Genomic DNA, 20,469 nt, shown 5'->3' with positions numbered 1-20,469 from the left:
CAAAAAGGCATTACCTTCATAATTTAAAAATTGTACCTGAATGGTTCACATCCCTGGTCCTCAAGGACCCCTTCCCTGCAAGTTTTAGATGTGTGTCTGCTCCAGCTCACCTGATTTAAATTCTAACATGACCTCCTTTACAGGCATCAAGAATGGAGGGTCAAACTGGACAAAATTAATACAATAAAATCATCATTAAATAAATAAATGTTGTGAATGTCTCATAAGTGAAGTAAAGGTAACACGAAAAAAATGTAACATTAAATGTGCCATTAAATTAAAGGTACCATTTATTTATTTAATACATCATTAGAAAGAATAAATGTACCATTATATCATGAAATGGACTATAATGCAATTAAATGTGCCACTGAATAATTAAGTATAATTTTAAAGACGACATGACGTAATTAGTGGTACACTAAATATTTAATGATGTATTAAATAAATTGTACATTTAATGGTACATTCAATTTTTTTCTATTTCACAACATATTTATTTAATATCTTCCCTTGACGAAGCCTTTCTACGGAGTCCACGAGGGGACATGGGGGGATTTTTTTCTTTTTTGTGTCCCCACGCAATAGTCTTTGCGTTATTTCACAATACTTTGTGGGATAGTTTCCAAACCAGATAACTGCAAAAATGGAACAAATACTAAACCCGTTTTGAGATTTATTGAGTTTTATTTTGAAATCAGCATTAAATAAAATGATCTTCAATCAGACTAAAAGACAGTTTTTATCCACAAGCTGTCAAAAAAACTACTGAACTCTGGACCATAAAACTGCATGAAACCACATCTGTGACACTTTGTTTGCTTATTACTGCTGCAGGATGTGTACTTTTGTTTTGTACGCCATTAGTGTTTTTGTTTTTATTGTGATTTGAACGGTTCTTCTTATCCTAAGCATTTTATCGCATTGTTTACTGCGTGTTAACCTGCATATGACAAATAAACCATATCAATGACATATCAGTGTTTGTTTTATGAGCAGTTTATCATCTGTGCTAGAAATAAATTTCCCCATGTCCCCTCACGGGCTTCCGTACCTTACCTCTTAAATCTTTAGAGCACATGCAGCAGTTTTGTTGGTCAGATGAGGTTTGACACATGATGGTACTTTTGGTTTGATGAATGAAGAGATGCAGGACTGATTTAATCCAGAATCTGTTTTACAAGTGTCCCTTAATCACTGGTGAATTTGATTACAACTAAACACGTTTTACAAGCAGCAGACTGCGTGTTAATACCGCTACATTCAACTCTCCTGAAGTTCGGTAATATTTGCGACTTTCCTGTCAGCTCTATGAGTTTAATAGATAAGTCCTTATTTCTGACTTTACGTTACAAATCCAATTTTACCACGTCCAGTTCTCCACCTGCGTTTGTTCCCTCCATCCCGAACGCGTGTATAAAACATTGAGCAGAAGCACTGTTGGCTTGTGGGTCGTGTAGTTCGTTTGACTCACATTATAGTATAGGCTTCTTGGAAAAAAAACTACACAATGGCGGCGTCGATTCAAGTTTTATTTTCCTAAAGTTTATGACAAAGTCTCAGTTTTACATTTCCAAAGACAATTGATCCTAGTTTATTTTCCCACCTATTAGTTAGCTCCCGCTCCCGTCTGCTCCAGTTCATGTTTTATCCTGTACCGTCCCAATCACGTGATCTTTACTGATGCTGTCTCCCATCCCGTGGGATTCCCGTGGGAATCCCGTGACCCGTGGGACTCCCGAAAAAATGTCAGCCTCTAGTTCAGACTGTAAATAGAAGGGTTATTGTTTAAGAATCTGTGATAGATCACTGAATAATAAATAAAATCAACAGTATTATTGACAGCAGTCTTTTTACTGAGATGATTCCTTACACAGATACATAATGGGAATTACATGTGAACTCCTATTGTTTAACTCTAACAGTGTTTTCTGTTAAACATTTCCTTGCAACCAGTTGTATGTTTGTTTTCAATATATATCTTACTGGAACTGCCCTGTGTTTTCTATGTCTCATTGACATATACTGGATATGTTTTAATATATTCATATTAATGATGAAACTGTTCTGCTGCAGGCCTGTAAAAATGTTCTAAACACAAAAGTTTTATTTCTTCTGGTTTACTGGAGTTATAACAGAACTCTGTAAGAGTGTTTAAATATTCTGCTCCCTCAGCATGGATGATTTTCAGCAAGAGTCCAAACTGACAGAGCTAATGACAGTCGGTGAGCTAAAAGCACTACAGAAAGACCACGAAGAAGATAGCTTTATTATCTGCAATTGCTTTGGGGCCAGTCATGTTTGTGCTAGTTGGTTTTATTGTTTGACGCTTTAATTCTTTTTAAACTATGAATGTAGGTCTCTGTATGAATTTAATTGTTGATACTTGTAAATGGTGCTGCTGTGTTGCCAGATGCCTCTCGAAAGGGGGTTTTAAATCTCAGCAAGGTTCTATCTGGACAAATAAAGCTTTATATATAATGAAGATTAAAAAGACGTTCTTGTCTATACAGAATAACTTCTTTATTTTGGCTACAATAAAATGCTTAAACCAGATTTTTATAAAGATTAACAATGCGTTAGTAAATGTGTCTTTTTCACTCTGTGTCTGATTACATCGCCTCACTTTGTCTGTATGATGCCTCTTATTCACTTCTGATCTGCAGCAAAATGAAATTTGACAACATATCTTCTGAAATTAATGGATTTGGAAAATTCCACGTGAGGCTCTTCTTGATCCAGATGCTCTCTCGAATCACTCTACCATGACATTTCCTGCAAAACAACTTCATGGCAGTGGTGCCCCCTCATTACTGCAACATCAGCACCCTGGAAGATGAAGGCATCTTGGAAATTTGACTCTACACCAGAAGCTGTCTGTTTCCATTCCAACAGAGAGAGATGGGACTCTTAGTTCATGTCAGATGTTTGCAAAACCCCAATATGAGTATTTATCAGGCTCAAACAGCAGCGAGGAGGCATCTTTTGTTAAGTGTCAGAGTGGATGGATGTATGACAACAGCACCTTTAAATCTACTTTGGTAACACAGGTAAGTGTTATGGAAAAAGGTATTAGCACTATGTTTCAGACTAAGACATAGTTTATTAACATAAACCCTGAGTTTGAAACTTGCCTTTTTGTAAGATTGCCTTCAATCAGTCCTTCGCAGCGGGATCTTGTCTGTAGCAGGAAAGGGATGAACAAGGCGACGGCTACAATTTTCTTTATTGGTGTCATGATTGGAGCGCCACTGTTTGGGTTTCTCAGTGACAGGTAAGGGTTTAAATAAAAATACATAATGCCGATGACAACGTGTCTACACGCCTTTGTAAAAAGCCTTAAAATAAAAGTATCCCTTATTGCTGCTGCAGAATCCCTCACAGAAAAATATAGCTTTGAGTATTCTTCAAAGTCTTTGGAAATACTTACTTTTAACAAAATCACCAGTGTAGGGATTATTCTAGCCCCACTGTCCTTTATACAGCTTTATAGTACTTTATTCATTTCCCTTTTTCCAACATTACAGCATTTAACTTTCTCCCATGTTTCACAAGGTTGATGCATACAGAAAGGGATCTTGACAAATTCGTCTTTGGACAATGTCTCTAGATTATCCAGAGTTCTGGGTCTTTTTTTTTAACCTCACACCACAGGATTTAGTCCTAGGGACTGAGATGACCAATAAGGAAAGTTAATGTAGTGTCTGGTGAACCATTTCTGTGTTGCTCTGTTCATATGTTTTGGATCATTATCCTATGACAAAATATTTCCTGGAACAGCTCAGAAGGGTTTTCTGTAAATATTCAAGTATTTCAAAGAGTTTATGATGCTCTAGCAAGGTACCCTGGAGCATTTGGGAGAGAAACATGCACACAGCATTATAAGTCCTCCACCATACTCAACAGTGGGTAGGAGGTGGTTTTCCACATATTCATCATTTGTTTATTGCCAAACCCATGTGGAGTGTTTTTGCCAAAAAATGTGGTTTAGTCTCATCTGTCCAAAGCACGTGCTTCCACTCAAAGTCACAGTTTAACAAACCTTACACATTTACATTTGAAATGGTAGAAAAGAAACGTTTTTTTTCTTTTTTTTTCCTCCTTTCTGATACTAATCAGACGGTGGAAAGATCAATATGAGACTATTCAGCCTAGTGGCCAGAGGCTAAAAAATAGGCCTGGGTATCACATTATATTAACACCGCAGGCAAACAAGGAAACATAAATTACTAATTAAGTGTTCCTAGGCACTCTTGTCAGTTTAAAAAGCATAGTCAAATCCTTTAGATTTACAGTTATATCAGTTAGATTTACTTAAAATAAATAAAGGGTACCAATAAATGTACCACAAGGGATTTTTTTAAATGTAAAAGTAAGGTATAAATGAAAAAATGCCTGAGTGAAGTCTGTCTTCTAGAAATTGTTACGGGGATTCTGTTAAAAACAATTAAAAACAGTTACCACTGAATAAATGTGCTCAAATTAAACATTGGATTTAAAAAAATGATGTGTGAGGTCACGCTACCACAATAAAAGAGGAATTTGTTTTAAGCCTCATTGAACATTACCAGGGGTACCAACAAATTAGTCCACCTCAATGTATTGGGCATTTCAAATGTATTTCTGACTCCCACTGAAGGATTGTGGGATAAAATCTGATTCTGACACTCTTTGCTTGAAGGTAATAAAGTTAAGTCTTCTTATTACCAAAAGAAGCCAAAACTATAACTTCTGTGGATGAAATACCAAAAGCTCTGTTTGTCATTTCAGGTGGCTTCCTGAGTCTGCTTGGTGGCTTGTGTTTATGTTGAGGAAGACAAACGCTGCGCATTATTACATTAGGAACTGCGCTGAGACGTCTTTTTTCTCACAGACATTACTGGAATCTGCAGAAGCTGATACTGGAGATCAGAGGTACACTATTGTAGATCTTTTCAGGACTCCAAATATAAAAAAAACTTGCAGTATGCTCAGGGATTGTATGGTATGTATTAATTTAATCCGAGCAGGTAAAGAAAATATTCTGCATTTTTAAAAGTTGTGACTTCTTGCTTGTTCGGTTTAGGGTTCGTGAATTCAACGCTATACACAATTATTGGTACCTCAGGCAAAGATGTGTTGAAAGGTCCAAATAGGCAAATATTTTATTGCGTAAATTTACACTAAAATTAAGAAAACATCCAGCAGTTAATTTGAGTAGATTTATTCATAGGCAAAATTAAGCAACAATCTATAAAATAGATTTAACTACAGTATCATAATTTTTAAGTTGATGATGTTGTTTTGTAGCTTTAAATTAATACTCCATGGTTTCCTGTTCCCCTTGTGTATAAATATGTCTTGACATGGAGCCCAATTTCTCTAACAGTTAAAAGAACCAACTAATGTTTTTAAATACAGATATTATAAGAAAAGCTGATTTTAGAAGATTTGCATTTTCTTTCATGGAATAATTGTATTAAATATCCACAACAGAATAACACTAAAAGTGTTTAAATGTACTAAGTAATGTTTTTAAATCTATTTTTCTAGATATTAGGTTGGAAACTATGAGCTTTTTAAACATCATTTCCCACAATTATCAACATCAACAAAATGCGTCCTCTTTTTGCAAAAGGTTTATGTTGTTTTTATTTTAAAACCTAAAAATAGAAATAAAATGTTGGTACTTGAAAAATTACAACAAATTTCTTAATAATCAAATATTAGTTGTCTTTTTGCATTTGCAGCTCTGAACACATATTTAGCTGGACTGAGAGCCAAAATGGCTCTGTGGATTGTAAGAGTTGCAGACCCCTGGCTTAGAGAATGAATACAATGTGATTGTTAGCTGTGAATGTTTGAAAAATCCCACCATTTAAAAAGCTACATGAAAAAACGAATGTGTTTCAATAGTTTCTGGACTATTTGTGGCTGAAAAAAACCCTATGTCATCAATTTACAACTTTTTCAATTGTTTTTAATTTTTTACCTCATGATAATTGTATTAATTTTCATATTCAAAGAGCATCTGGAGTTAGTTTTACAACAACGTGTCATTTGGTCCAAGAAATCACTTCAGACTAATGTGACACATTTGGTAGTGAAACTTTCATTAATTTGGCTCAGAAATTGAGAAAAACCGAGTTGCTACTGGATCTAATTATTGAGGAGCATCGCATAGGAGGAACGCTTAGATGGGGCAGTAACAGATTTTTTTTTCAGTAAAGCAATCTGTGGACATGAGCAGATGTTTCGTACTGAAAGAGAACACACAAAAAGTAAAAACCCATGTTAAAACATTGTGCTTTTTGTTTTTTACCCAGGAAGCCGTATGCTCACAAATAACACCAACATATGGAGGATGGTCTGTCGGCTAAAACTGCTACAAGTATTTTTTGCTCAATAATCATTTTCGCACTAATGTTCTCAACACACATTATCAGATGTCAAAAAGATCAAAAGATACTTATAAAGAAAGAGAGTGAGAATAACAGAAAGTGCATTTAAAGTTTAATCTTTGTTCCTCCCAGGTATGGAGTAGCGATTACATATTATGGAAAAAGTCTAAACATTACAGGGTTTGGACTAAATCCATTCCTCACAGAATTCATCTTTGTTTCAATCGAATTGCCGATAAAGTTTGGCATCTATTTCCTCTTGGAGAAAATTGGTCAAAGGCGTTGTGAGATGGAAGCTCTGTTGTCTGCTGGTGTCTGTCTATTCATCAACATTTTTATTTCAAAAAGTAATATTTTTATTTCAAAGGATTGTGTTTTTTAGAAATATATTTCTGAATAGCTGAACTTATCTGTGATTTCAGACTGTTGGTTGTACATTTAATCATTGTGAACCTTACATATATAGTCAAGTTTATTCAAGACGACATTTAATTTTGTTGTGATTACTCAAGGGGAAGGTTTCCAGATAACCGCTATGTCCTTTTCCAGGCAGAATGGTCTAGGCTACACCTCGTTTGTGGCAAGGCTGGGTGTGTCCATCTCCCCACTCGTTATGCTGCTGGAAGATGTGTGGCAGTTCCTCCCTGTTGCTACATACTGTGCTGTGGCAATAGGCTCCGGATTAGTTGCTTCACTCCTGCCTGAAACATTAAACACCCAGCTGCCAGAGTTCATTGAAGACATTGAGAAACCCAGGTAAAGAGGAAAAAAAGTTTCAAATGAACATTATATGTAATCCAACATTGAATATATAGTAAATGTTTAGCTATTTGCAGAACCTCCCAGTACAAAGGTACAGTTTCAGCACATTGCATAAACACAGCACATTTTATAATGCTTGTAGATATTTCTGCTCTTTTTTCTCTTTGAAGGGACCCATGCCTGAGGAAATAAGTGAGTTTTATCTATATTGCAGGAGCAAGTCAACAAGGAAGATGGAATTTCAGTAAAAATTACAACTCACCAATAAGAACATATTTTTTTAATAACAGAATTGATTTTGAACTAAGAAAGTGAAAATAAAGCTTTGTTCTGGAGTTCTGGACTAGTAACCATTCTCATTCTACTGGACCTGGCTCGGGCCTTTCACACCAACTCGTATGATGTCCTTCTGGGGAGATTATCTTCTACTGGCATCACTGGCACACCACTGAACTGGTTTAAATGTTGCTTGTCTGGCACACCCCAGTTCATTTAGATAAAATCCTTTTTATGCTTCCAGTTCCTCAAGGTTCTTTCCTGGGTCCCCTCCTGATTGTCATATACTGTAAACTATGTCACACAGTCTGCTAACTTCATATAAATTGTCAAAATATAAATAGTCTCTTCCCATCACAGGCTGTATTCACTTCAAGATCGTCCGCTGTATCTGTTATACCATCTCTTGAAGCATCTTCAAGTCACACTGTTTAAGCTCGTGTGAAACCTCTGATATTCGCTTCATTTTGTCGTTTTGTAATCTATTATGCTTTAGTTTTATAATTTTAACTTTATTATATTTTCTTGTGCTTGCTCTGTAATGTCACATAGGGTGTCTTTATAGGTTCTATTTTATTAATGCTAATAAATTATTGATCCCAGAATGTGTCTCTTTTTGATTAACACAGTGGCTTATGGGAATGAGGCAGCTTCCTGCAACACATTTACTTAAATATGTGATTTTGTGTCCTGCTATGATTGTGCACTTAGTATGGGAAATTTTAATAAATAATATTTTTACAGTGATGACTTTCAATGAGGGGCTGCACGGTGGCGCAGTTGGTCGCACTGTTGCCTTGCAGCAAGAAGGTCCTGGGTTCAATTCCCAGCCGGGGGTCTTTCTGCATGGAGTTTGCATGTTCTCCCCGTGCATACGTGGGTTCTCACCAGGTACTCTGGCTTCCTCCCACAGTCCAAAGACATGCCTGTTAGGTTAATTGGTAACTCTAAATTTCCTTTAGTTGTATGAATGAGTGTGTGCATGGTTGTTTGTGTGTTGCCCTGCGAAGGACTGGCGACCTGTTCGGGGTGTACCCTGCCTCTCGCCCGTAGACTGCTGGAGATAGGCACCAGCTCCCCTGTGACCCACTATGGAATAAGCGGTAGAAAATGACTGACTGACTTTCAATGACTGTGTGGCAGTTGATAAATGTGCTAAATTGGTTGGTGCCTCATTAAAAGTGATTTCTATGTATGCATTTTAATAAAAAGAAAATGTAAAAAGTTCCTTACGTTGGAAGATGGAAAGTCTCAACTACGATAGAAGATTGCAAAACACGTAATATTTGCAGTCATTTCTAAACAGCAGATAGTACATCTGTACAGTACACTGTTTTGTTCACCGCAGTCTAGAAGAAGAAACAACCCGCCACGTTGAGAGTAGAACGGATCAACATACAATACGCTTAGGTACACGTTTGTCATGAACACGAGGTCTTTAGAACAGTTGCTGTCAAAAATTAAACTGGTTTTATGAGAATTTGGACCAAGAGGGACTTATCTAATATAAAAGCCCACTTTTACAAACCCAGCACTTAAACTCTAAATCTGCAACAGAACAAAAACCTTTTCAAAAAGAATCTTAGTTATATTTGAATGTATTTTTTTTCATCTACAATAATAACATGGTGATAGTAAACATATTTTTAGGCTTCATTTACAAGCTTTTAAGGGATTGGTTAAAAATACTTTACAAGGTTTAAAAATTAGAATTTAGCCTAAAATGAACGTGTCTTACCTCTTCAGGAACTGTGTGTGATACATTTTCACAGAACACTGGTCCTTGATCATTTACTCAAGCATGAGCAATTCCTGACTGATAATTACCACCCTGACTCAAATGAAACTGATGTGGATGCTAACAGGAGTGTGGATTATTCAAACCAAGGAACACTTCAAGCACTGTCCGTCTGACAAAGTTATTGATTCAAAACAAAAGTTACATGATGGGGTTCAGTGGACAGAGCTGTATGTATATTAACCAGAAGTCTGTAACAGAAAGAAAAAGATGTGTTCCTGAGTTCCCTGCCTGCTGTGAGGTGCTTTCTCCCACTCCTTAGCACTGCATCATCTGCCAGCAAGATGAAGTTTGAGAATGTGCTTGTAGAGGTTAATGGCTTCGGGAGATTTCAGATTAGGTTGATTCTCTTGCTGGTCATTCCTCGAGTGACTTTGCCATTTCACTTCCTGCTTAATAATTTCATCGCTGTGATTCCCTCTCACCACTGCGACATCAGTTCTTTAGACTATGGAGACAGATTTAGGAATTTATCTCTGGAAGACAAGCTTGTTGTTAGCATCCCTTTGCAGAGGGATGGGAGCCTGAGCTTGTGCCAGATGTTTCCAGAGCCTCAGTATCACCTGCTGTATAACTCTACAAACACCACCGATCTACTTACAATTCCATGCCAAGATGGATGGGTTTATGACCACAGCACCTTCAAATCCACTCTTGCTACTGAGGTAAGTTCTTTCAGAACATTGTTTACATTATCATAAATTTGTGGTTTATCCCTCAATGCTCTGTTGTCTGTGTTTTCTTTAAGTGGGACCTGGTTTGTGATAAGAGAAGCGTGAACAGAGCTACAGCCACCATCTTCTTCATGGGGGTCATGGCTGGTGCAGCAGCTTTTGGCTATCATAGTGACAGGTGTGGATATCTCTGGTCCACACCAGACCATGTTTCTGATCGCTTGATTTACATATGTATAGATTCTGCACAATTTTAGAATGAAGACAAATTAAATGCACTAAAATATTTGCTAAAGTTGAAGATCTTATGTTTAGTTTATATAAACATCTGTTCGGACATATAGTACCAGATGTCTGTCATGTCTGTTTAGTCAATTACAAACTTTTGTATGAACAGAAAAAGTTAAAAGATTTATCATTACAATCACTCCATGTTCTTCATGTGTGTGTCGGTCATCTTCTGCCTCTTCATTTTAAATTTTTCATTGAACTTTTTAGAGCTAATGGTCTATCTAAATTACTCTGGGGAGTAACAGTGTGCATGAATGGTTGTTTGTCTCTGTATTACTCTTTGATGTATTCTGTTTATGTCATGATTTTAACAGCTGACTTAACCCACATGCAGAGACACTCAGAGAACAAGATCAGTTAAAGAAGTTTTATTGAAAACTCGGTCAGGCACAAACAGAAGCGGCGAACCTAATCTCCGTCACTGAAAAAACACACTAGGTAAAGATTAGAGACTGAACCTCAGAATGTGGCCTGACAGTAAAGTTTTCTTACTGGAGAAATCGTGGAACCCGCCAGGGAGAGGAATAGTGTCAGGAGAGGAGCACAGTCTGCCAGGTTCAGTTCAAATCCAGGAAGGAGTCTGCACCACAAACGGAGGACTGGAACAGGTCAGCCAGATATCACACCTGGAACAGGTAACAGGAGGAAGTCAGAGTTCTTTCAGAAAATACTTCAAAAAATCTTTCACAGCAATTTGCAAGGTTTTCAGAGCTGGCCAGAAGATTACCACGGAGGGCAAAACACTCAGGCAGCGAAGTGTTGGCAATCCATCCTCTTTATGCCTTACAGATGATGAATCGATGCGCAACACCTGTCGCCTCAGGCACTCTCCTGCTGGCAGCACCTAGTGTTGGAATGGTGTTAGTAGCAGACAGCAGATGACTCCAGATCCTGACACCACCTCCCCCTCAACAGCCACCACTTGGCGGCCCAGAAGAAGCAGTCTGGGAAGCCCGGAATTCCCGGACCAGGGAGGGATCAACAATGAAGGACCCAGGAACTGTCCTCCGGACCGTACCCCTCCCAATCAACGAGGTACTGACATCCATGTCCCCGCCGTCGAGAGGCCACAATGCGGCGAACAGAGTAGACAGTGTTGCCCTGAAAGTCCCGGGCGGGCGGAGGGGGCAAGGCCAGAGGGCAGAGCGTGCTGGTCTGGACAGGCTTCAACTGAGAAACGTGAAAGACAGGATGTACGCAGAGACTGGGAGGCAGTCGAAGGCAAACAGAGGCAGGACCAACAAGTGAGTCAATCACGTATGGTCCAATGAACCTGGGAGAGAGCTTTCTGGACAGTGACTTAAGTGGGATGTCCCATGCGGCGAGCCAAACCTTCTGACCAGGGTGGTAACTGGGAGCGGGCAGACGTCGACGGTCTGCATAGCGCTTGTTTTGGGCTGCTGTCCGGTGAAGTGCCCGGATGGCGGCGTCCCACACCTGCTTACATCTCCGGATGTGGTGTCGTACTGTAGGAACAGCGATGTCTTTTTCCTCTGACGGGAACAACGGCGGCCGGTATCCCAAGGAGACCTCAAAAGGAGTGTAGCCTGTGGCTGAGGAGACGTGGGAGTTGTGGGCGTATTCGATCCACCCCTAGTGGTCACTCCATTCCTTGGGACAGGTGGACGTTACGCACCGCAGGGCCGCCTCCAACTCCTGGTTGAGACGCTCCACCTGGCCATTAGACTGGGGGTGATGACCTGAAGTCAGCGCCACCTTCGCCCCCAAGGCGTCACAGAAATGTCTCCAGACCCGGGCAACAGGGGATGCCGTGCAGGCGGAAGACATGTTTAACCATCAACCTTGCTGTTTGGAGGGCTGATGGTAGCTTCCTGAGAGGAACCAGGTGGCAGGCCTTGGAGAACCGATCGACTATGGTCATAATTACAGTCATTCCATGAGAGCTTGGCAGGCCGGTGACAAAATCCAAAGCCACATGGGACCAGGGTCGCTTGGGGACGCTGAGAGGCTGGAGCAGGCCTGCGGAGGGTCGATTGGAGGGTTTGCTTCTAGCGCAGGTGGCGCAGGCGTTCAAGTCCTCCCTAATGTCTCTGTGTAGGGACGGCCACCAATAACGTCTGGAAATTGCAGCGATGGTCCTACTGACTCCTGGGTGGGTGGAGAACTTGGCTGTATGGAACCAGCAGATCAGTCTGGACCGTACAGAAGCTGGAACGTAGGTCCGTCCAGGGGGTCCAGTGCCTGGCCCAGGATCATCAGGGAGGGCTCGCCGCACCAGGTCCTCTATCTCCCAGGTTAAGGAGCCCACAGTACAGCTTGGCGGCCGAATAGACTCGGCCTGTTTTTCTGAGTCCTCAGGCCCGAACTGGCGGAACAGAGCGTCAGGCTTGAGGTTCTTGGATCCTGGTCTAAAAGAAATAGACAGATTAAAATGGGAAAAAAAAAGTGACCAACATGATTGGCGTGCATTAAGACGCTTAGCTGACTGGATGTAAGTTCTTATGGTCTGTCCTGACCAGCACGGGGTGTTCGGCGCCCTCCAACCAATGCCTCCACTTCTCCAGGGCCAGTTTGATGGCCAGCAGCTCCATGTCTCCAACCTGGTAGTTCTGTTCGGCAGGGGTCAGCCGACGAGAGAAAAAGGCTCAGGGGTGAAGCCTCGCATCCTGGTCCGAAAGCTGAGAGAGGACTGCTCCCACCCCGGTGTCCGAGGCATCTACCTCCAGCGTGAACTACTTAGTTGAGTCAGGATGGATCAGGACAGGTGCTTGGGAGAACAGCCTCTTTAACTGGGTGAAGGCGGTCTCGGTCTCTGACCCCCAGCTGAAGGTAGTCTTGGTGGAAGTCAGCACAGTCAAGGGGGCTGCCACTTGGCTGTAATTCCTAATGAACCTTCGGTAGAAGTTGGCGAACCCCAGGAACTGCTGCAACGTCCTCCGGGAGTCAGGTACTGGCCAGTCCACCACTGCTCGAACCTTCCCTGGGTCAGCGCGAACTTGTCCGTCCTCCAACACGAACCCCAGGAAACTGACGGTCGACTGATGAAAGTCGCACTTCTCTACTTTAACAAACAGTCTGTTCTCGAGGAGGCGCTGTAGGACCAGCCTAACATGGCGGCGGTGTTCCTCGAGGCTTCTAGAAAAAAAGATCTAAATGTCGTCCAGGTATACAAACACAAAAATATTCAAAAAGATCTCTCAAAACATTGTTGACGAGTGCCTGGAACACTGCTGGGGCATTGCTTAAGCCAAAATGCATGACTAAATATTCAAAATGTCCCAGGGGAGTTTTGAAAGCCGTCTTCCACTCGTCTCCCTGGCGGATTCGGACTAAGTGGTAGGCATTTCCGAGGTCCAGTTTTGAGAAAATTATGGCGCCGTGTATGGGTTCAAACGCAGAAGCTAACAACGGAAGGGGGTATTTATGCTTTACAGTAATAGCGTTCAAGCCTCTGTAATCTATGCAAGGACGTAAACTACCATCCTTCTTGCCCACAAAAAAGAAGCCTGCCCCTAGCGGACATGAGGAAGGGCGGATAATCCCAGCAACTAAAGACTCAGCAATATACTTCTCCATTACCCGTCTTTCCGGCCCAGAGATGCTATGGGGCCGGCTGGAGGGGGTTAATGGGGCAGTCGTAAGGTCGATGAGGCGGCAGAGACAGAGCCCGAGACTTACTAAATACCTGTTTGAGGTTGTGGTACTCGGAGGGAACCCTGGTCAAATCTGGGAGCTCCTCCTCCTTATCCTCCTCCACAGGAGTACTAGGGCAGACTGTAAACAAGAGCTGAGACATCCCTCAGACCAAGCCTCTATACGTAAATCCACCCAATTAATATGAGGATTATGACGCTGAAGCCAGGGGAAACCGAGTACTAACGCACTCTGAGCAATGGGAAAAACATAAAAAGATACCTGTTCTCGGTGATTACCAGACAAAATAAGTTCTAGCGGCCTCGTTCGATGGGTGATCTCATGTAAAGATAACCCATCCAAAGCTAAAACCCGGCGGGGCTGGGCCAACATTTCTGTGGCCATTTGTTTCTTAGAAACAAGATCATGGTCAATCAAATTCAAATCACACCCAGAATCGACTAGGGCGGACAAAACCTCAGCGTGACGGTTCAAAAACAAAGTGGCCGGTAACGTGAATCGAGGGGTCTTATAACTGGAGGGTTGGTCCGTCGGTTGCCCCTGTCCCTTTTAACCGGACAGGACCAGCGAAAATAAAATGGCCGGAGGCACTGTAATAAAAACACTGGTTAGCCGCCCGGCGTCGCCGTTGCTCTCCAGGCGATAGCCTGCATGGGCTCGGTCTCGGGTTGGCTGATCAGAGGATCTTGTGGAACTGGCAACGGGGACGAGGAAAGTGGCTGAGGCTGCCCCACCGCCCTCTCGGAGCGATCCCTCCTCCTCTCCTGTAGGCGAGAATCAATGCGGACAGCCAAATAAGTGTATTTATCTAACCCATCGGACTCATCTACCAGAACTAACTCATCCTTAACGGCCTCGTCCAGAGACTGGAAAAATGCCACCTTTAACGCGCTTCCGTTCCAGCCTGAGGACGCGGCCAACGTACGGAAGTCAATAGAAAAATCGGCTATGGGCGACTCCGTTGTTTTAGCGCCCACAGTCTGTGGGCAGTACAGGACTGATCAGAGGCTACATCAAAAGTTTGTTTGAATTCAATAATGAACTCTTCATAAGAGATACCAAAATTACTGCAGTGGGAGAACCGTGCCTCCGCCCACCGGAGCGCCCTCCCGGTTAACAAACCCAAGATGTATGAGATCTTACCCTCATCATGAGAAAACGCTTGGGGTGACCGGTTGAACACCAGTTTGCACTGGAGTAGAAACCCACAACATCCGCCCACTTCTCCAGAGAACTTCTCGGGATGAGGGGCGGTAACGTCACGGGAATGTGGCTGTTGTTGGAGTGCCAGGGGCTCAGCTGCGCCCCCAATGGGTGCGGCGGACTCGGGACTACAGGCACCTCGGAACAGAGACGCCAAGTGCTCTAGCTGCTGGTTAGTCTGCCGCTGCCGCTGCAGATCTAGGAGGGTTTGGAGGGCGGAACCGTGCGCATGGATCTGCTGACTATGTTCAGCTAAGATTCTCTGAAGGATCTCCGCTGGGTTAGGCTGGCCTGAGTGTTCTGTCATGATTTTAACAGCCAACTTAACCCACATGCAGAGACACTCAGAGAACAAGATCAGTTAATGAAGTTTTATTGAAAACTCGGTCAGGCACAAACAGAAGCGGCGAACCTAATCTCCGTCACTGAAAAAACACACTAGGTAAAGATTAGAGACTGAACCTCAGAATGTGGCCTGACAGTAAAGTTTTCTTACTGGAGAAATCGTGGAACCCGCCAGGGAGAGGAATAGTGTCAGGAGAGGAGCACAGTCTGCCAGGTTCAGTTCAAATCCAGGAAGGAGTCTGCACCACAAACGGAGGACTGGAACAGGTCAGCCAGATATCACACCTGGAACAGGTAACAGGAGGAAGTCAGAGTTCTTTCAGAAAATACTTCAAAAAATCTTTCACAGCAATTTGCAAGGTTTTCAGAGCTGGCCAGAAGATTACCACGGAGGGCAAAACACTCAGGCAACGAAGTGTTGGCAATCCATCCTCTTTATGCCTCCCAGCTGATGAATTGATGCGCAACACCTGTCGCCTTAGGCACTCTCCTTCTGGCGGCACCTAGTGTTGGAATGGTGTAAGTAGCAGGCAGCAGATGACTCCAGATCCTGACAGTTTAACCTGTCCAGTCCAGGGTGTACCCATCCTCTCTCCTAATGAATGAATGAATGAATGAATAAATGAATGAATGAATGAATAAATGAATGAATGGATGGATGGATGGATGGATGGATGGATGGATGGATGGATTGATGGATGGATGGACAGAAATCTTAAGACATATTGCTGCTTATTATTTTGCAAGCAGGTTACTTAATGACTAAATGTACCACACCCACAAGAAAGTAATTTTTTAGTTACTTTTATACTAGCAAAGTACATACCAAAGCAAAGATATTTTTAAAAACTGTCCAGGTCATATACACTCAGCAGAATATTCAATTTTTAATTGCAATTAGTTTTTTATTTTGCATTGAAATATCCTTATTTTTTCATTATTTCTATTTTTTCACAGGTTTGGCCGCAAAATAACCCTTCTGGTGTCCTACATAATAACTACCATCTTTGGTTTTGCGAGTGCATTCTCCTACAATTTTGCCATGTTTGCTGCCATGAGGTTTTTTACTGGATTTGGGATTTCTGGAATCAGTATAGTTTCCATTGTCCTTTGTAAGTTGTCTGTCAACATTCTGTATCTATAGATTTGGTTCTCTATAAGAGGTTAATTTAATCATTTGAACTGGTGACTGACTCTTTCTGCCACCAAAGACCATTTAAAGACAAGGATTACTGTGAGCAACCAAAAAACTCACTGGTGGTACGTCTTGGAGACATGCAGACAGTAAAAATTGACTTTGTAAAGTGCCTTGAGATGAAATATGTTGTGAACTGGCACTATATAATTAAAACTGAATTGAATTGAATCAATTTGGTCCCTAAGGGAAAATGTGTAAGTTATATTTTGAAGAACTGGTAATTGGTAATGGTATTGTTTTTATTAATCAATGTTTCTTTTTGAAAGCATCTCTGAATTATGTTGGGTTTCATTTACATCCAAAAAAATGGGAATGACACTGCATCATGTACTAGTTGCAAGTCAAAAAACGATGGGATTTGGTAATTGTCTTGTTAAGAACTCCTCAACCTTGTTGACAGCCTTCACAGAAGGGTTTAAGATATTGAAGCTACAAATGGTGGGCCAATGCCATATTACCAAATTTGTTTTAAAAATGGGATGCCTTTCAAATTTATATGTGTAAAGTGAGTTGACCCAGTACTTCAATATGCTGTAAATCTGACCTACTTATAATGACAGAATGATCCTTAAAAGAAAATGGATCTGATCTTATTCTTATATGTTAACCCAAAGAAAATAAAGTTTAGATGTTTTTTTTCTGGACTTCAGCACATGCATTTACAGTCAGAGATGACATGTCGCAGGAGCTTTAAGTAAAAAAGGTTCGGACTCAGCCTGTTGTTAGTCAGAACTAATCTACTTTGCTGTTGAAAGATATACAGCTTTACGGTGTGGTAAACAAAATTACTTTTACAACAAAAAGATTTTTATGTAAACACAAAATCTGGACTGTGAAACCAAGCACTACTTCCCTTATTAAATCTTATTATTCTGTGGAGTTGCTTTTCAACCTTTTGTCAATACTTTTAATATTCTTCACACAGGTATAGAATGGATCAACATCAAGCATCGTACCTTGGTGGGAGTTTTAATGAGTTTAGACTGGAGTTTATCAACTATTCTGTTACCTGCTGTGGCCTATTTCGTGAATGACTGGAGATACCTGACCGTCACTGTGACCACCCCACTGTTGTTAGCTATGATCTGTTGGTGGTAAGGGGAATTTAAATTGTAACAAGAAAGTAAGCATTGAGGCTCTTTTCCAGTAAAAAAAAAATAAAATTCAGGTTTGAGCCATAAAAACCTTTTAAAAAGTATTTAAACAATATTTTACAAGATGTTATTAGGCAGTCAACCTTTCTTCTTATGCAGGTGGCTTCCTGAGTCTGCCAGATGGCTGATAAGTAATGGAAAAGTAAAGAATGCTCATTTTTACCTCACTAAGTGTGCACAATTCAACCACAGAGAGGAGTTCATGGCTGATCTAAAGCCTGAGGTACAACAATTTGCATATATTCTAAAAAGGGGTGCACCGATTGCAGTTTTCTGGCCGATCACCGATTACCGATCTTTAAAAAGCCTGACTTGCTGATTATGATTTTGGCCAATACTGATTTTGTTTATAACAGCTGACACTGTCAGGTGTCATAAGGTCACAACACCTTCAGTGTTCCAATCAACAGTGGAGAGACTATTTTGTACCATGCACGTCTGACAGACCCAACCTGGTGGGTAGGTCTGTCAGACAGTCCTCTCTCACAGCATAGGGAAAGGGGACAGTCGGTGATTTTCATACCTTTGCAGAGGTAGATAAGATCGGTGGATAAGATCAGTTTCACATGTAAGTATCGGTCAATTGCTGATTACCCAAAATTAAGGAAATCGGGCCAGCCAATCAATCAGTCCACCTCTAATTCTAAATATGAAAATATTTTGTTTACATTTCTGTTTTATCTGTCCAGGTTCTCTCCAAAATAATACTTGTAGAGGACAAAAACAGAAAATACTCCTATGTGGACCTTGTGAGGACCCCCAGAATGAGGCAGCTTGCTCTACTCACTGGCATCGTTTGGTATACAAATTATTTTCATTTTTTTTCAATTCTGAATTTGATAAACTGCAAAATAATTATACTTCTTCAATTATTTTTTATTAGGATTTAAAATAATATACTAACACAAATATAAATGTGAAGCATCATTTAAAATATATAAATTTTTTTGTTTTAAAAACAGAAATGGGTATTCTGCATATAGAATTCAAACCCCTTGAATCGATGTAGAACAAGCTTTTGCTGCAATGACAGCTGCAACTGTTTAGTGTAATGTCTCCACTGGCTTTGCACATTTAGAGGCTAAAGTTTTAGCCCGTTCTTTTAGCTCCAGCAGCCCCACAGCATGATGATGCCTCCACCATGTTTCACTATAGAGACAGTGTGTTCAGGATGATGTGTAGTGTTAGTTTTTTGAGCATTAGGCAAAACAAAAGACACATATACAGCCTGGGCCCAGTTGTTTTGTGCACCAGATGGGAAGGAATATCACACAACAAACAAACTAGCCAATCAGCAAACAGCATTTTCTGAACAGGAAGTTGTCACTAAATAAACCACTTGCTGTGCTTGTTTGCCTGTAGGTTTGGAGTGGCCTGCGTCTATTATGGAATCAGCTTGAATGTCCCTGGGTTTGGAGTGGGCATTTATCTCACACAATTCATCTACGGCATCACAGAAGTCCCGGCAAAAGTCTTCATAATTTTTTTTCTAAACAAAATAGGCCGAAGATTGACTCAGGCTGGATCGCTTTTTCTCACAGGGCTGTGTATAGTCAGCAACATGTTCATCCCTCAAAGTAAATCATCTAACAACTATGAAATCATGACCTTTTTGAAGTTGAAACGCCTCATAAAAGTACTTTTTTTCCAGATCAGTGGACTGCAAGGATAGTTGTCGGAGCTTCGGGCAAGATGTTTGCAGAGGCAGCTTTTACAACTGTATTCCTGTACACAGCAGAGCTTTATCCGACTGTCATGAGGTCTAAAAACATTTTTCCTTCGTTTGTCATATCTAACACATTTTGTAATACAGAAAAACGGCTGTGCAATCATATTTGAGTGTTTGATAAAAACATAATATCTGGAAATAAGGACACTACATTAAAATTATTGTTGTGCTTTGTGTTACACAGGCAAAACGGACTTGGTTACAGCTCTTTTATGGCCCGTATTGGTGTGTCTCTATCGCCCCTGGTGATAATTCTCGAAGACTTCTGGTCTTACTTGCCGAGTATCATTTTCTCCCTGGTGGCTTTTACAGCTGTTGTGTCAGCTTCTTTTCTTCCTGAGACAGTAAATGTACGTCTTCCAGAGACAATCGAAGACGTGGAACAGACAAGGTACAGTACCATTGTTTGTTTTTGCCAAAACTATTGAGTGAATGCTTAATGAAAATGTATTTTGTTTTGCAGAAGACGATCTATACCCACATCTGATGAGAAATCTACTCTGTGAATGTTTTTGGGCGTGAAAAACAAAAAGCTTGGTTCCACTGACTTGGAGAAGAAATGACAAATGTCCCACAATATTTATCTGCTACACTTCAATACATCTCTGTTGTTTGAGAAAATGTTGTAATGTCCTGAGCAGGAGCTTTTTGTTCCTGATACTGATTTGAGTCAGTTAAGTATATCTCGGTGTGATACTACAATAAAATCACTACCAAGCTACTGATTCCTTCAAGTCAGTAGCTTTAAAGTGAAAACACACACAAAGTGCTGTACATTAGTGTTGTGATTGTGTCCCATTTAACTCACTCTCCAACAACATTGAGACCGCAGTGAAAATAAATTATATATCTCGACTTCCAAGACATCCGGCATGACAGCCTATTGTTTGTTCAGACCTGATATAAACATGCGTCCTGGCTGATCCGATTGTACCAATGACAATTCACACCTTGCATTAAAATCCATCCTAAGTGATCATTTCAGCTACCTGCTGAATATGCTTCCCAGTCACAGAGTGGACTGTCAGCTGAGCAATCATCAGG

At 40.9% G+C, this 20,469-nt stretch overlaps 1 protein-coding gene, 1 long non-coding RNA gene and 1 pseudogene across 6 annotated transcripts; 2 read left to right on the top strand and 1 right to left on the bottom strand.

The window, feature by feature from the left end:
- Positions 1–2,670: 2,670 nt before the first annotated feature.
- Positions 2,671–7,140, top strand: LOC124868858 (annotated as a pseudogene).
- Positions 7,141–9,453: 2,313 nt separating this feature from the next.
- LOC124867941 (solute carrier family 22 member 7-like) lies at positions 9,454–20,191 on the top strand. The gene is made up of 10 exons (XM_047364652.1): positions 9,454–9,881; positions 9,965–10,068; positions 16,302–16,456; positions 17,468–17,636; positions 17,796–17,919; positions 18,386–18,495; positions 19,059–19,273; positions 19,348–19,456; positions 19,610–19,816; positions 19,889–20,191. The coding sequence occupies exons 1-10, from the start codon at positions 9,501–9,503 to the stop codon at positions 19,929–19,931; spliced, it is 1,617 nt and encodes a 538-aa protein (XP_047220608.1). The 5' UTR covers positions 9,454–9,500; the 3' UTR covers positions 19,932–20,191.
- Positions 10,535–15,866, bottom strand: LOC124867942. Of its 5 annotated transcripts, none has more exons than XR_007038181.1 (4): positions 15,731–15,866; positions 10,909–15,629; positions 10,674–10,807; positions 10,535–10,602 (listed from the first exon to the last, which is right to left on the bottom strand). It is a non-coding gene; the product is annotated as an uncharacterized LOC124867942 (long non-coding RNA). The 5 variants fall into 5 exon arrangements; XR_007038180.1 differs by having other exon boundaries at positions 10,909–15,424; positions 15,496–15,848; XR_007038182.1 differs by having other exon boundaries at positions 10,909–13,277; positions 15,496–15,819.
- Positions 20,192–20,469: the final 278 nt, after the last annotated feature.

This window comes from Girardinichthys multiradiatus, chromosome 5 (assembly GCF_021462225.1).
Source record: "Girardinichthys multiradiatus isolate DD_20200921_A chromosome 5, DD_fGirMul_XY1, whole genome shotgun sequence".
Taxonomy (NCBI): domain Eukaryota; kingdom Metazoa; phylum Chordata; class Actinopteri; order Cyprinodontiformes; family Goodeidae; genus Girardinichthys; species Girardinichthys multiradiatus.
Note: the sequence above shows the minus strand (reverse complement) of the source record. Positions and strands in the feature narration are given on the sequence as shown.

What these genes read in the sequence shown, in the direction of transcription:
- LOC124867941 (XM_047364652.1), top strand. Translation starts at nt 9,501, where the DNA reads ATGAAGTTTGAGAATGTGCTTGTAGAGGTTAATGGCTTCGGGAGATTT. An exon ending in CTTTATCCGACTGTCATGAG is followed by an intron (nt 19,457 to 19,609) that starts GTCTAAAAACAT and finishes TGTGTTACACAG; the next exon opens with GCAAAACGGACTTGGTTACA. An exon ending in GAAGACGTGGAACAGACAAG is followed by an intron (nt 19,817 to 19,888) that starts GTACAGTACCAT and finishes TTTGTTTTGCAG; the next exon opens with AAGACGATCTATACCCACAT.